Source organism: Antechinus flavipes, chromosome 4, assembly GCF_016432865.1.
Source record: "Antechinus flavipes isolate AdamAnt ecotype Samford, QLD, Australia chromosome 4, AdamAnt_v2, whole genome shotgun sequence".
Lineage (NCBI taxonomy): Eukaryota > Metazoa > Chordata > Mammalia > Dasyuromorphia > Dasyuridae > Antechinus > Antechinus flavipes.
In genome coordinates, this window is record NC_067401.1 from 51,043,911 (window position 1) to 51,058,702 (window position 14,792).

The window sequence follows — 14,792 nt, forward strand, 5'->3', positions numbered from 1 at the left end:
CATATAGTGATATTTAATAAATGTTAGTTGGGATGATTGGATTAGATATACAATTTGAAATTAGGTAAGAGATGGAATGAAATAACATCATTTTTTATTTCCAACATTTTCAGTTAAGTGGAGAATTTTTCTTGAATTTTAGATCAACTTTTTAAAAGCTTAGAATAATATAAAATTTTCATTTGTGATAAAGGTATAAAATATTTTAATTTGAATCATTAGGCAAAATTTGATAATATGTCAATAAATTATTGCAAGGAAAAATTTAAAAATTGCAGATTTGTTTTCCTAGGGAACTGCATGGATTTATTTTCTCACAAATATGTTTTATAAGTTTGCATGTGTGTATGTAGATACACATATGAGGTTGTAGATAGAGCGATTGAGTTTGGAAGACCAGGATTCAAGTCCTATTCCCTAATACCAATTGGCCATGTAACTCTCTAAATCTGTTAAGTTGTAGAAAAGCTGCTGGAGGAAATTTCCTGCCTGGGATTTTTCTATATCTATGAAATAGCAGGTCTGAACAAAAGAAAAAAATCTCATATATGTTTGAGTGCTTTTATCATTTGAATTATTAAACAAATTATTATGTTGAGAAAGTATTTCTTGTGACTCTTCAAATGATTTTTAATAAGATAAAAATTATTCTAATACCTTGGTTCAAGTGAATGTCTAGCAGTATTCTCTGTAGCTATGTACAACATTTGGAATCCAAGGTTTTAGTTAATAATAAACTAAAATCTTCAGTAGTGTAAATATAAGATAATTGCAATATTTTTACAGTTCCATGTGAGCTGGTATTTGTAAAATGAGCTTTAATGGAAAATTCCTCTGTGTTAAATAGGTCTCAAAATTAAGATATTAAATATTTGTTATTTTCAGGTAGAGGTTTTCCTGTGATTGCAGTATTGTGTGTGTGTGTGTGTGTGTGCGTGTGTGCATGTGCATGCGCATGGCGAGTGTGAGCACTTCCTATTGAAGCACTTAGTGCACTTGTGGCACATTCAGCACAGAGAGCATAAGGAGTCATGTCAGAGGTCAGATATTTGAGCCAGTTTTCCCACAGCCGCCTGGTGTGAGTGATCTTTTACTATGTTTAAAAAAAAATGGAAGAGGATTAAAGGGGATTAGAAAGAATATTACCCTCCCAAGTATAGGCCCAAGGCACTAAGAGAGAGAACCCAGCCAGGCAGCAAATGGGCTTTGCTTGACCAGGGCACAACCTTTGCTGCATTCCTTTAAGAAACTGAATGAGAAATGTTAAGTCCCCAAACTGGATTAGTAAATAATCTCATAGTTTGTGACATCTGCTGAAATAAATTGATGAGCAGGCTGCATTCTTACACTTTGAGGAGAGAGTCAGAAACATCTAGAGCAAAAATGATTAAAGGTGGGGATTAAGCATAGTCATTATCTAAGAGGACTATTTCATAAACAAATTGGAAAAAAATTTATTTATATATATTTAGTTGATTGAAGTGAGCTGTGCATTTAGGTGCATATATTAGAAGCATTTTATAATTCAAGACTTAATGGTCTCCTTTAAAATTTTTTGAAACTGTTCTCAACTAACATGCATTACAGGACTATAGAATCTCAGTTTTGCAAATTTCTCTCTTGGATTTCTGTCCTTTTTACTTTGGCCTTTATAAAAACCATGGGAACCACACTGTTGATTTGAAGTGAAAGAATATGTTTCTTATGCAACACATCTGCAAGTAGGAACTTTTTCCCTTGCATTTTATAACAAGCTAGTGTGGTTTGGCTATTATGACTCATAATTCAGTATCAGATTGTTTATAACCAATGAGAGTTTTCTGAACCCATTTCAGTCAGAGCCCTGCCTGAATGGAGAAAAGCCAGATTGGCCAGCTAAATAATATTGAATGGTATTATCATGGATAATAAAGATAACATATGTTCAAGTGGACATTTCAGTTTCCATCTTCATTTCAGTATGGTTGATGAATACATTATCCATTATTGCTCTGCTTTTGATAATGATTTTAATGACAAAGAAGGGTTTTTATGTTAGAGTAAAAGATGGATTTCAGAATAAAGTTTGGCAACACTTATTAATTCTAGTTGTCCTTCCTGAAAATTCAGGAATAAGAGGAAAAAAGGAAAAGTTCTCTCTGTGCAGTGTTCCCCAGCATAGTACTTTGTAAAATTTTTGTTTTATTATGTTGCTAACATCTTCATTTTTGTTTTTCTCAGGGGTGTTCATGGGGAAATTATTTGTCAACTGACTTTCTCAGCTTCTGTTTCAATTTTAATCTTGGGGAAACTTTATTCCTTTTGTCATTATTGTGGCCAATGAGAATATTATTAACTTTGAGAATCTTGTGTATGTGTGTGTGGTTTTTTAAATTAGTATTTAACATACCCACACTGCTCTTCTGGATCCTCGGCCTTATCATGAATCTGTCACTCAAAGTACCCAGAGATTTCATTATAGCAGACAAGCTTCCTAACATTTTGAGATCTGTGTTTTTGTGAAGTTTGGGTCTAATCCAGATAACTTCACTTTCTTTTCTTCTCTTGTGTGTCTTTGTGTGTGTTATTCTTCCAGTACTTACTTGAAATGAAAAGTTTAATATTACCCCCAGAACATATTCTGAAACGGGGGGACAGTGAGGCAGTTGCCTATGCTTTCTTTCATCTTCAGCACTGGAAGCGAATAGAAGGTGCCCTTAATCTGTTGCAGTGTACGTGGGAAGGCAGTAAGTATTCTTTTTCCAACTCTTCTAGCTAATCTCTCTGACTTTATTCACAGCATTCACAAGCAGTCTGCTTTAATGAGATTGTGTTAGCTTCCTTAAGGCTTTGTTGTTCAGATTAGTTTCAAAGTGAACTCAATACTATTATGTTTGGTTTGTTACTGGAAATGCTTAATTCACTTATCTTGATGCCACATTTGGGGTGGGACAGAAGCTGCAATCTTAACCAGGAAAATGCAGGTAGCTAGATGTAGTGATATACTATGCAAACATATATTAAAGTATATGGTTATAGGGAACTCTTCTGCAGATCTCCATGTCAGGTCCTATTCTAATGTCTCATCATGGCCTGGAGGTGACTCTTGGCTCTCAAAAACAGTGTAAGCAGAGATCGACCTCTGACAGGTCCCACTGAGCTATCCAGACTTCAAGACTGGATCTTGACAGATGTTAGTTATGTCTATCAATTGAGGACCAGTTCAGCTCAGTTGGTAAGGCTTTTCCCTAGAGGATTTTGTTTTGGGTTTGTTTGTTTGTTTGTTTTTTGGACAAAGTTCATGAAATTTTCTGCTAGGACATGGTAGGGTAGCAGTCTACATTGAGAAGCGTAGGACACTTTACCAGACTTTTCCATGTTTATTTAATTATTTTAAGAATTTCTGTGCAAGAAGTTATGGAGCTAAGTTTTTTTTTTTTTTTTTAAGCTTCTTAGGTAATAAATAGACCAGAAAGTATAGATATATAATTAAATACCTGTTTTTTAGCATTTGGAATTCTTATAGTCACTCTCATTATACAAAATGAATTCAAATGGTTTGCCTTCAGAAACTACAGTTTTATTTTTAAACATTCATTCGGAAAATCGAATAAGAATAAGTAATAAAGTATAACTTTCTTTTCATTCTTCTTTCCTATAACTTCACCATAATATTATTCATTTTTTCATGAATAATCATGACTCATTAATTTTTTCACTTAATTTACAACTTTGAACATATCATTTACTCTGTTGTACTTGGTAACATACAAAATGGTGTAAGTGAAAGATATTTAAAAGCATTATCCATATCAAATTAAATCCATATTTAAAAAAAGATACTCAATGGCCAGTAGCCCATAAAAGCCCATAAGGTCAACACTTCCCAGTATTGACTAAAGGAAAGACTTAGCTGAATTGAGGCCCTTACAAGGAGTCTACAACAATTTTTTAACACTTCCCATTTTATGCACAACTCCTTAGAGAAACTATTAGAGCTTGCTCCGAGGTGAACCAAGATCAAAAGCAACTCTGTTGATGGGCTTCTTTAGCTGTAACCTGAGGAATCACATGTAGAAGTCTCTTTGGAATAAAGTCAGCTGCCCACAAAGTGAGGAAAATAATCCCAGAAAGCAAATGTAAAGTACTAAATAAGTAAAGGATAAGAGTTGATCTTTTCAAGGTTGGGAAGAATTGGTGAAACTTGCTTGGTTGTTTTGTAAAACACGGTTATCTTGCCTATCTTGCTACAGGAGCAGCAGGAAGAGGACTCTTTAAGTAGTCAAAGTTTGTCTTCCATGTAGCTTTATATTTTCCTTTCTATGCCCTGTTTCATGGCTCCCTGTCTCCCAGTGTCCCAGTGTCCTCGTGGTCCTTAGTCTTTTCATAAATCAGTAATTGTTCAAAGAAAGGAACTATAATATTCATTCACATTGATAATTCTCCCACAGAAGCTTTTCCAATTCCCCCCACTCTCCAGCTTCTTACCTTAGTCATATTACTCTCAACAGAAAACCCCAGCTCTTCCTTTCTCAAAGTATCTGAGGGAGAAACAGGAAGTAATCTCTATCAGGCAAACCAAATGAAATCATCATCTCCATTGCTCCTCTGACCATTGTCTCCTCTCAGACACTGGCAAAGACATTACCCTTAACTCAAGAACCTTGGGGGAAAGTAGTGCTTCTAATCTAGTGCCCTCAACGCTAGACCCTGGGCAGATGGGGCCTGCCAAGTACTTCTGCAGGTGCTGGGTGTGGCAGCCATGGTCACTGGAGACATGGACCATGGATTTCTTGCACCAGAGTCCTTGGCCCTGACTAGCGATTTCACTTGTGCAACTGATAAGGTTTTTTCAGTGGAAATGGCATTTTTAAAAAGAAGCCTTAACATCTTCTGGATCCTGGGACCTTTTGGTCTGATTTGTAGCTAAAACCTTTTATATGGGTTGCTTGCCATACTGATATGTGTTATAGTCACTCTCATTATGCAAAATGAATTTAGATGGTTTGCCTTCAGAAACTCTTGAAAGCAGGGATTGTCTTACTCTTCCCTTGGTATCTCCCACACTTAGTGTAGTGCTTTGCATATAGTAGGTGTTTAATAACTGCTTTATTCATTCATTTTTATTTACTTTGAGAATGCTATGTAGCTTTTCACGGAAGTACAGCATTAATGCAAATATTTTGCTTTTGTTTCCCTTAGCCTTTAGAATGATTCCATACCCATTAGAGAAAGGCCATCTATTTTACCCTTATCCCAGCTGCACAGAGACAGCCGACAGAGAACTATTACCCAGTAAGTGAATTTTTCATGTTTTTTGGGTTATGCAACTACATTTTCTTTCGTAATTTTGACCTTCAATTTTTGAAGCATTTTCATTTCAACTCAGAGCATTGTATAAATCTAACTTGCTGTCTTAACTATCCTCAATATTGTCTTTTTAAAAATAAATTATTATTGATATCTTCTGGTTTTTCACCATCTATATTTCCTTAGTATATCCTTCTCCTTCCATTCCCCAAAGTGTCATTCCTTATTAAAACAAAAAAACAAAAAAACAAAAAAGAAAACAAAAAAAGTCTGGTAAAACTAATCAACAATGCATTGTTTAATTGAACAAGCGGTAAAAAAAGAATATCATTATTATTATATTTTTGAATGACAAGATTGTTTACTATGCCAGGCATTAGTGTCCCTACTCAAATATAGGTAGACTTTAATTTATATTCTTTGGAAGAAAATGTTTTGTAAAGTCCAGTAATAGACTGATTGTTTTCTTATCTAAAGCAGCATGGATTCAGTTATTGTTACTTTCACTATTTGTGGATTAAGTCGGGAGGAGGAGGGGAATCCTCACAAAAATTTAATTGTCCATGCCCTAAAAAATCTGCACCTTTTCATTATCCTCATCTGATTGTCTTTCCTAACTTGTCCTACAATAGCAACTCTCTTAAAAGCTATGAAATGGTTGAAGATTGCCTTCCATAGCTTTTAGCTTTCTTTTTTTTATGCCCTATCTCTATTCTCTAATGTTCTCATGGTCCCCCAAAATAAATCTCCTCACAAATAAATATCTACCTCAAAGACAAAAACTACAAAACTCATTCACACTGAGAATTATCCCATAGGACTCATTCAGATCTTGTTTACCATCCTTAAGCGTTTAACTCTATCATTCTCAGCAGAAATTCTCAGCTCTTGGTCTCCTTAAAAAAAAAAAAAAATTTTTTTGAGAGTAGGATATCTTGATTTTCTTTCCTTTCACCTAAAAATTTGTATTGTCATGTGATATTTTTGTTCCTCCTCTTATCCTAGGCCCACTTCTCCTTGTGCTCCTTTCCTGCTTCCCTTACTTGTTCCTCATTCTCTTTATTATCCCTCTTCTCTCTTGAATCTTCAATATCTCCCTTTCTACTGGCATCTTTCCTGAGCCTCTGTCCTTACAAATAAAACACAGAAACATGTCTTCAAAGCCCTGCTACTTATTAGAACTACTATACATCCATCTCCTTTAAATTTCTCAAAAAGTGGTAGACATTTCTGCTTCTGTTTTCTCATCAGCAGCCCCTCAGTACAGTAAGGCTTCTGCTGCCAACTCTTCACTGAAACTGGGACTTTCAAAATTATCTCATGTTAGCAGCAGAGATAAAAGGGAACGTAGAGATTGCTGTGTCCAATCCTCTCTTTTAAAGTTGAAGAGATCCCATGACTGGGCTTCTACCCCAAGAAAGCTACTGATAAAAACAAAGTCCCCAGATATTCCAAGATAGTTAAGAGCAGCACTTTTTGTGATAACTAAGAGTTGGAAACCAAGGATATGCCCATCATCTAGGGAATAGCTAAGCAAAATTGATCCATGAATGTAATATAATATTTCTGTGTTATAAGAGATGATTTTGATGGTGAATACAGGGAAGCATGGGAAAATCTACCTGAGGTAATGCAGAATGAAGTCAGCAGAGCCAAGAAAACAACAACATAAATGGAAAGAATAACCATACATAAAATAGCCAAAATTAAATGTCATAAAAATACGAAGCTCAAACAGGACTTAAATGAAGAGCTATGAGAAGACACCCACCTATCCTTTCATTGAGGTAGGAAGTCCACAGGCATTATACATTGCAGACATTTTTAAACTTTCTCAATATATCTGTCAGTTGTGCCAATCCTTTTTTTCCCCTCTCTAAAAAAATACTGGTAGTCACATGGAATGACTCTCTGGGAAGGAAAAGGAGATGGGTACTTCGTGATACTAAGATAATATAAGAAACAGAAAATGTTTTTATACTTATTTCTTTTAAAAAGTAATATTCTTCAAACACCTTCCATTCTTTCTGTTTCCATTGTTTTGGCCTCTTTTCCTCCCATTTAACCTCCTAAAATAGTCTTCCACCACAGCTCATGACACTGGAGCGAGCAGGAAGAACTGAGTTCAAATCTAGCCTCCGACACTAGTATGACCCTGGCCAAGTCATTTAATCTCACTTTCCTCAACTGTAAAATAGGGATAATAACAACACCTAACTAACTGAGTTGTTTTGGGATCAAATGAGATAAAACTTGTAAAGTACTAAGCTGCATTATTAATTCTTATTGCCTTCTCCTTCCCTCTCTGCCTCCAGGATCTTCTTCAGTCTGTCCTAGGTACAGATGAAGCTTCCTAAAGCTCACTTCTGATCATGTTACTTCCCAACTCCACATCTTATGGTGGCTTCACATTACTTAGAACAAAGCTTCTTAAACCCCAAACCAAGCTTCCTTTGCCTTTTGGCTTCGACTGTTCTTCTCCCTTACTTTTGCCTATTTAAAATCTTGAAATACCTTAAATGCCAGCTTCTTCAGGGGCCCTCCCTCGCACCTCAATAACATATAATCCTAACTTTCTCTGAATCCCAGATCACTTTGTAACTCTTCTGTAAGACTTATTGAGTGCTGCCATTTGGCACAGTTATTTGTGTGCATATCTGTTATGGAAAATGTTCCATAAATTTTTTGTTGTTCGTGTGACTGAAATAATTGATGAAATTAAAGTTGCTCCCATTCCCAGAGGAATTTGCATTTTAATGATTGGGATCAGAATTTCTAAGCCAAAAGAAGGAATTTCTAATTGTAGAATTTCAATGAGGGATGTGGAGGAAAGGCAATGGGGGGCAGTCTTTCTTGCCTCTGAAATTGTGCTTCGAAAATAGCTATATTCTCTTCCTAGACATAAGGCCAGGCCTGGATAATAATATAACTAAAACCAGAATTCTCTGTAAGGCCACAATTTTGGCAGCATGCCTGTTGGCAAGGCTGAGTTAATGCTAACTCCACAGATATGGATGCTGCCTGCTGATTTACAAATTGGGGGTGGGGTTGCATGCTCTGGTTTTTTTTTTTTTTCTTTGTCTATATTGTGTCTCTGTATGTCAGATGACTTTGTAGAACAGACAGATTTTTTTTTAATAACATGAAATCCTAATGCCTACAAGTGTTTAATACTTTTTGTTTTTAATCCTTCTTCACCCTTGATTTGACTTATTACATACTGGGATTTATTTGTGAGCTTCAGAATGAAGGTCAAACTGGAACTATTTCCTTTGTTCACTCACATATTTAGTAGAGTCTTCTATAATACCCCCTGATAATTTTTTCTGTGCAAACCAGTGATGAAATCTGAAATTTGGCTCCAAGGGAGTGCTTCTCTCTTAGTCATCTATTATCTTGAGGTATTAACTGAACATTGACTGACAAGTCATTCTCTTTAGAAAGCCATCCAAAAAGAAATAATTAGGACCTTCACACAGCGTGAACACTTCACATTTTAGAAAACTATGTAGCCATAGATATGCGATAGCTATGACAAAGTTCTGGCATCTGTCCCCTGCTACTACCTTTATGCAGGAGACTTTATGAGAATCACTGGCACACATCAAAACTGTATGTTCCCTCTTTTCTAAAGGACATATGATGTTCTGTCTTTGCCTAGGAGAATTAGACTAGGAGAGTGAGGGGCTCAGAGGTATTATCTAGGAAGCTTTGTCCAATGTTTGCATGCAGGACAGATCTGAGGGGATAAGATACTTGAGGCAGAGTCAGGGAGGCTATTTGGGGGGAGTTCAGGTGAGAGATAATAAATGAGGATGATGGCAGTGGAGAGGGAATATAAGGGATGTGGTTGAAAGAATAGTGAAACCAGATACTATGTCTGCCTGGTGGAGGCAGGTCACAGATGGGTTGCTATGTTAGAAGCCTGGCTGCTATAATCCTGCTTAGACTATAAGATGGTTCTTATTTTTCATATATGGTCAGTATTTTCTTGATGTGAACATAACGTAGATCCTTGAATATTAATCCTGTCTATAATAGAATGTTAGGTTTTGTAATGCATGTGGTAAATTTAGCAAAGGAGATACAAAAATATTACAGCTACAGAAAAAATGAAGTTAGATGTATTAAATCTTGTAAATGTGTTTAAAGAAAGTATAATTTATCACTGACATCCTTAAGACTGCTTTGAATTGGTTGTCTTTCACATAATACTGGATGTTGCTTCAGGAATCTCTGGGTTGACGGCCAAATATGGGCCTTCAGCTTTGTAGCCCATGAAATCGTAGCACGGGCACTTGCTTCAGTACTGGCACTCACACATTCTTGCATCATTTAAAATCAGCAATCATCAGTAACACACACTTCCATGTGGCCTGGGATTTACCAATTTTCTTTGTTTCTTCTTAATTTTTCTACTTATAAAAATTACTTTTACTTGAAATTGCTATAATTGTAGATAAAGTTAGACACTCTTTAGGATAATGTGTAATTATTCTGACTTTTTTTTTCTTGCAGCATTTCATCATGTTTCTGTTTACCCAAAGAAGGAACTTCCTTTTTTCATTCACTTCACAGCAGGCCTGTGTTCCTCTACAGCAATGCTTGCCCTTCTCACCCATCAGTTTCCTGAAATCATGGGTGTTTTTGCTAAAGCTGTAAGTATGGTCTCAAGGACTTGCTTAGAATATTTGTGAGACACACAGGAAACTGTTCTGATTTGTCTGTGCAATCCAGTTGAGATGTGAAAAATGTGCATTTAGAGTAATTATGAGTCATGTCTTGTATAGTTGCTGCCATGGAGCCATCAAATTTGGGTCTTAGATGATTTGACCTATGATTCTGTAACTTTAACAAAAAACTTGAAAGAGTGCAGTGCTGAACATTATAAAGTTGGTCCCTATAGATCATTCTTCATAGTAATACAGCACTCATTACTAACTTAAGAACAATCCAGTTTTTCTTGGCTTGCTTACCATTATTGTATGTTTTGTTTGGCATTTTAAAAAAAATTCCATATTTTATGAACAAGGCTTCTGGTTTTCCATTTAATCTAAATCATTAGTTCTAAGATCCACTCAATTTAAGTTAAATTTAGTAATATAGCCAGAGTGATGCAAGAAGATGATTAGATCAGCTGCCCAGGATACAGAATGTGATTTGACTTGAAAGTTGCCCCTGGCCACTGCATCTCATTTGCTGTCCTGATTTGAACACATCACCATTGGGTTCTATGTCCCAGGCAGTGCTTGTATGCTGAAGTTCAAAGAACTCATGCCTCACGGTGTCAGTATCTTCATCAAGGATAAAGAGATACAGTTCTTGGAATGTGTGAAGTATAAAAATAACATCTTACATCTTTGAGTGACCTTATATATTAATATGTATTGGTGCTAAGAGAAAACTCAAAAACAGAACCCTTTTCATTTTCAAGTCTTCCACTGCTATTTTCTTATACATCTTTCCACCTTCACACTGGAGACATTAAAAGATGATAAGAATTGGAACATATCAAGAAAAAGGTGATACTTCACTCAATTAAAGACCTTACTTTCCAATGTTTAGATTCAAGGAAAGATATTGCATTGTAGGTTAGTGGTTCTATCAGCAGTGATACTTGAAGTCAGAAATTTTTTTTGGGGGGGTGGGGGAGGTAACAGAGAGGGTCAAAAAAAATCCTTCATTCTTCATAAAGTTTTTATCTGTTTTTCCTCCAGCTGTTTTTTCTCAACCTCCCTCCCCCCCCCCCCCTCCATGGTTTTAAAACCTATTTAAGTGACAGCCTATTCTGTGCCTTAAAGATCAGCTGGTTTTCCTCTAGCATCAGTGTTATGATTGCTGGTCCCCCTCCCCCCCACTTTTCCCTGAAGGTCAGCTTCACAATGTGTTAAGTTGCCACTGGCACTTAGCCTGGGAATCTGAGTTTGCACTTGATCATTGGTCAAGCCTCAAGAAGACTGACTCTACACTGTTGTTTAAGAATGGATATTTAGATTGGAAACAAATTATTCTGTTTCCTTTTAGTATAAAAAGGGAGCTTATTGATCACACTGTTACTGTTTCCTGTAGTGCTACTGGGTAAGGAAAGAGATTATTCTATAGAATTCTGCTTGCATTATTTTTCATGGAGAGGAATGGATTCCAAAGAGAATCCTATCCATTTCACAGTTTGAAGAAAGATTATAACGTGCATATGGGTTCCTGGAAACTTAGAGAGAGAACTTGTTTCTAGGTATATGAAAGAGTAGCTGGGTCAGTAAGGAAGAAGATGAATCTGGAATAGACTTGTAGATATTGGAACAACTGACCTTATTCCCTTGAGAGTAGTAGCCAAGAGCTTGGGTGGAGTATAGTGTTTACACCATCTATGATAGATTGGATGTAGTGCCTGCCATGATCTGCAAGATCACTGATCTTATAAGAACCACATGGACTAAATAGACTTCTGGTAGCGTATAATCCACACCCATTATTCTCTTTATGAATAAATAGCGAATTTTGAGGTGAAACCTTTTATAGATTAAAATGTAATCAAGCCAAGTAATCTATGCTGCAAAAATTCCTTGTACTATTAAAGCCTCTAGTTCTTGTAGAATAGACTTTTCACCATTAACTTTTGATTTAAAATATTTATATATTTGTAATTTTGTTCAATTGATAAAAAGATTTTTGTATGTAATTTTTAAAATGGTATTCTGCCAAAAAGTGAATTCTTACAGGTCATGGCTTATCAAAAAGATTTTTACATATATACATACATACAGATTATATATGATCTTAAAATTTCTAAAGTTGTGAGAAGACAAAAAATAGCTTTAGATTAATACTGAGATATTGTCATTTAGAGGGAATTATCTAATTGTTATAGATGGGATACTAAGCAAGATACAATTCTCAGTTTATGAATTTACCTATAGTTACTGGGAAGTGAGCCACTTTCATTATCTGGTACTTCTCTACTCTTCCCATTCACCTGCCCATTGATTTTGGATTCAGTTGACTTTGGGTGGGGAAGAAGAGAGCTGTCAGAAATACTAATGTAATCTTTCTTATACAAATGTATAATTTGGTCTCCCATGCATGTACACAGAAAGGGAAGATCTGTTCTTGGATTTTCTCTTAGAAATTTCTAGAAGTGGTAGTTTGCTATTCTTGAAACACTGTAGGTATTTTACTGATTATATAATCTTTTGTGGAATGGTCTGTAAACTTAACCATTCAGCACTTTCCAATTATAAGAAAAATCCATTAAATTCTATACAGCCTAATTAAAAGTGAACTTTTGAAACAACTCATTCCTAATTTAGCAGCTGCCTATTGTTAGGCATTCATTGAGTCCTTAAGATATTTGTTAGAGAGAGCAACATAACAGAAATTGGGGATGAGTTTTTGAAGCATGCTTGTTTAGTCAAGGAAAACCTTTCAAAAATTTTTCTTGGTGAGTTTATTTCACCATGAACATTATCTCTCATTTCCCTCATTCCAATTGGAGCTTTATAAAATTGTTACAAAAATTTATTTTTTTCTAAACTGTCTTTAAGAAATTTTGATATTCTTTTGACTTAAAAAAATCATAAAATGTTAGAATTGGAAAAGATTTTGGAAGTCAGCTAGTTTAACCTCTGTCCAAATCATAAAAATCCCAAATAACATGGATTATCCAGATGATTAACTTCTACATAAAGATCTCCAATGACACAGAATTCATTACCCCCAAAACGAACCAAAAAAGATCGATGTTACATGCTCATTTAAATGATATTGTACTTTATAGAACTCAACTTCACTTTTACAAAACTGAAATTTTTTCTTGGATATTATGAAAACTTCGTCTAACATCAAGTAAAGAAAAAGAAAGAAGATAAGAAGCAGAACATGCTGATACCATACTTGATATTCTTCTTTGCCAAAATATCTGAAAAAGGAAGGATTGCCTTAAACAGTAGTTTTCTTTCCTTACTTGCTATGTTAAATATTAAAATTCAGAGTAAGGGTAGTTTAATTGTAATATGATTCCTGTTATCTGAGAAGAACTTTTCCTCAGGAATGATTCTGCAAGTTCCTTTAAAAAGCCAGCCCTACTCCCCTTGATTTCCTTTTTTCTTTTTTGTAAAGCAGACTTCCTTCTTATTCATTAGCATTTGATTGAACCTTCTCCTTATCATCAGCACTCCAAAGAGAAGACATTGAAGGTGTCAGCTATTGCTCACTAGCCAGCTAATAATATAGTAATAGATCTAGGTTTCTTCACGTGACAGAATTGTTTATGAATTTAAAAATGCCATAGTTTGGATTTAGCAAAAGAGGGGAAGCCTATGAAACTGTGGAAGAAGATGCTGTAAATGTGTAAGTAGAGAATCAGAAAAATTTCCTGACCCTCCAAATAAAATGCTGACCAATTTCCCCCAAAGCAGCCCTTCACTAAATTTTTGTCCTACTCACTCTGTATTATAGTTATGCTGCTCAGGGAGTGGGCCCCGTTTCCACATAGTTCTTCTAATCTTTATGTGGGAAAATATAGTTGGACATGCCAGTGATGAATTTCTGAGCAACTTATAATTGGCTAGCTCCAGTGTAGCCAGGGCCCAACAATCTGCTTGATTAATTCTTTAAGGGCTGCATTAGCCAAGTTGTATGATTTCCAAAGAGATAGGTCAAATGTTACACTAACAAAGAACCTCTATGTAAAATTTTTGTCTTGGGCTCCTTCAACTCCTTCTCAAAAATAATTAACTTTTTTCTTCCAAAATTGCATTTAGTTTTGAATAAAGATATGAATACCAAGTGTTGCCCTCCCTGAGTGGTCACTAAAAGAAGGTCCTTCTGGATGTATAATTTTCTCCAGAGCAAAATTAATTTTTGATCCTGGCTTTATTTGACAAGATACCAGTGGAAGAAGAAATGGTAAATATTGTTATTAAGTATGCTTAATAAACCATTGTTATGCCCAGCATTTAGCCTTACTTGATATGGTGCTATTTTGACAAAGTACAACTTTAGGAAGTTATCTGGATAATTCCTAAGTGGTAGAGAGTCTTTTAAAATAATATCTTGTCTCAGAAAGCCTGAGTAGCTATAACTGATGTGTGCCTTTTTTGCAAGTGTCACAGTCCTGAAATTGACAACTTACAGATGACTTTGTATGAAAATTGATTATTTTGGAAATGAATTTCTACATTGCATGCAAATTCATATAGCAAAAATGATGTGTTTTCATCCTTCCCTCCCCCCTAAAAAAATTTCAACTGAGATTTTTCTCCTGAAAGCATTGTTCTGTAACTTCCTGTTGAGGTTATGCTGTACCAGAGGTTTTTTCAGTGGGATTCTTATGAATAAAATGAGCCTTCTAGGAGGCAAGTCTGAATTTTCAACTATATGAATTTTTCTTCCATCCCTGATACTTGTATTCATTTTTTTATTGTACTGTCTTTTTTTTTTTAATACTTTCTTATCATCAGCAAGCTCTTAGCATCCTTTTGATTCTCTTTGGTAATTAAGGAGTT

General features: G+C 35.3%; 1 protein-coding gene across 4 annotated transcripts in view; it reads left to right on the forward strand.

Moving 5' to 3' along the window:
* ST7L (suppression of tumorigenicity 7 like) overlaps positions 1–14,792 on the forward strand; it is a 76,518-nt gene that overhangs the window by 39,784 nt on the left and 21,942 nt on the right. For 2 of the 4 annotated variants that reach the window (XM_051993018.1, XM_051993019.1), the window contains exons 10-12: positions 2,576–2,726; positions 5,182–5,274; positions 9,808–14,660. In XM_051993018.1, coding sequence (XP_051848978.1) covers positions 2,576–2,726; positions 5,182–5,274; positions 9,808–9,986 — 423 coding nt within the window. In that variant the 3' untranslated portion in view covers positions 9,987–14,660. Of the gene's footprint in view, positions 1–2,575; positions 2,727–5,181; positions 5,275–9,807; positions 14,661–14,792 lie in introns of those variants that run through there. The other 2 variants (XM_051993017.1, XM_051993016.1) reach the window with 2 other exon arrangements.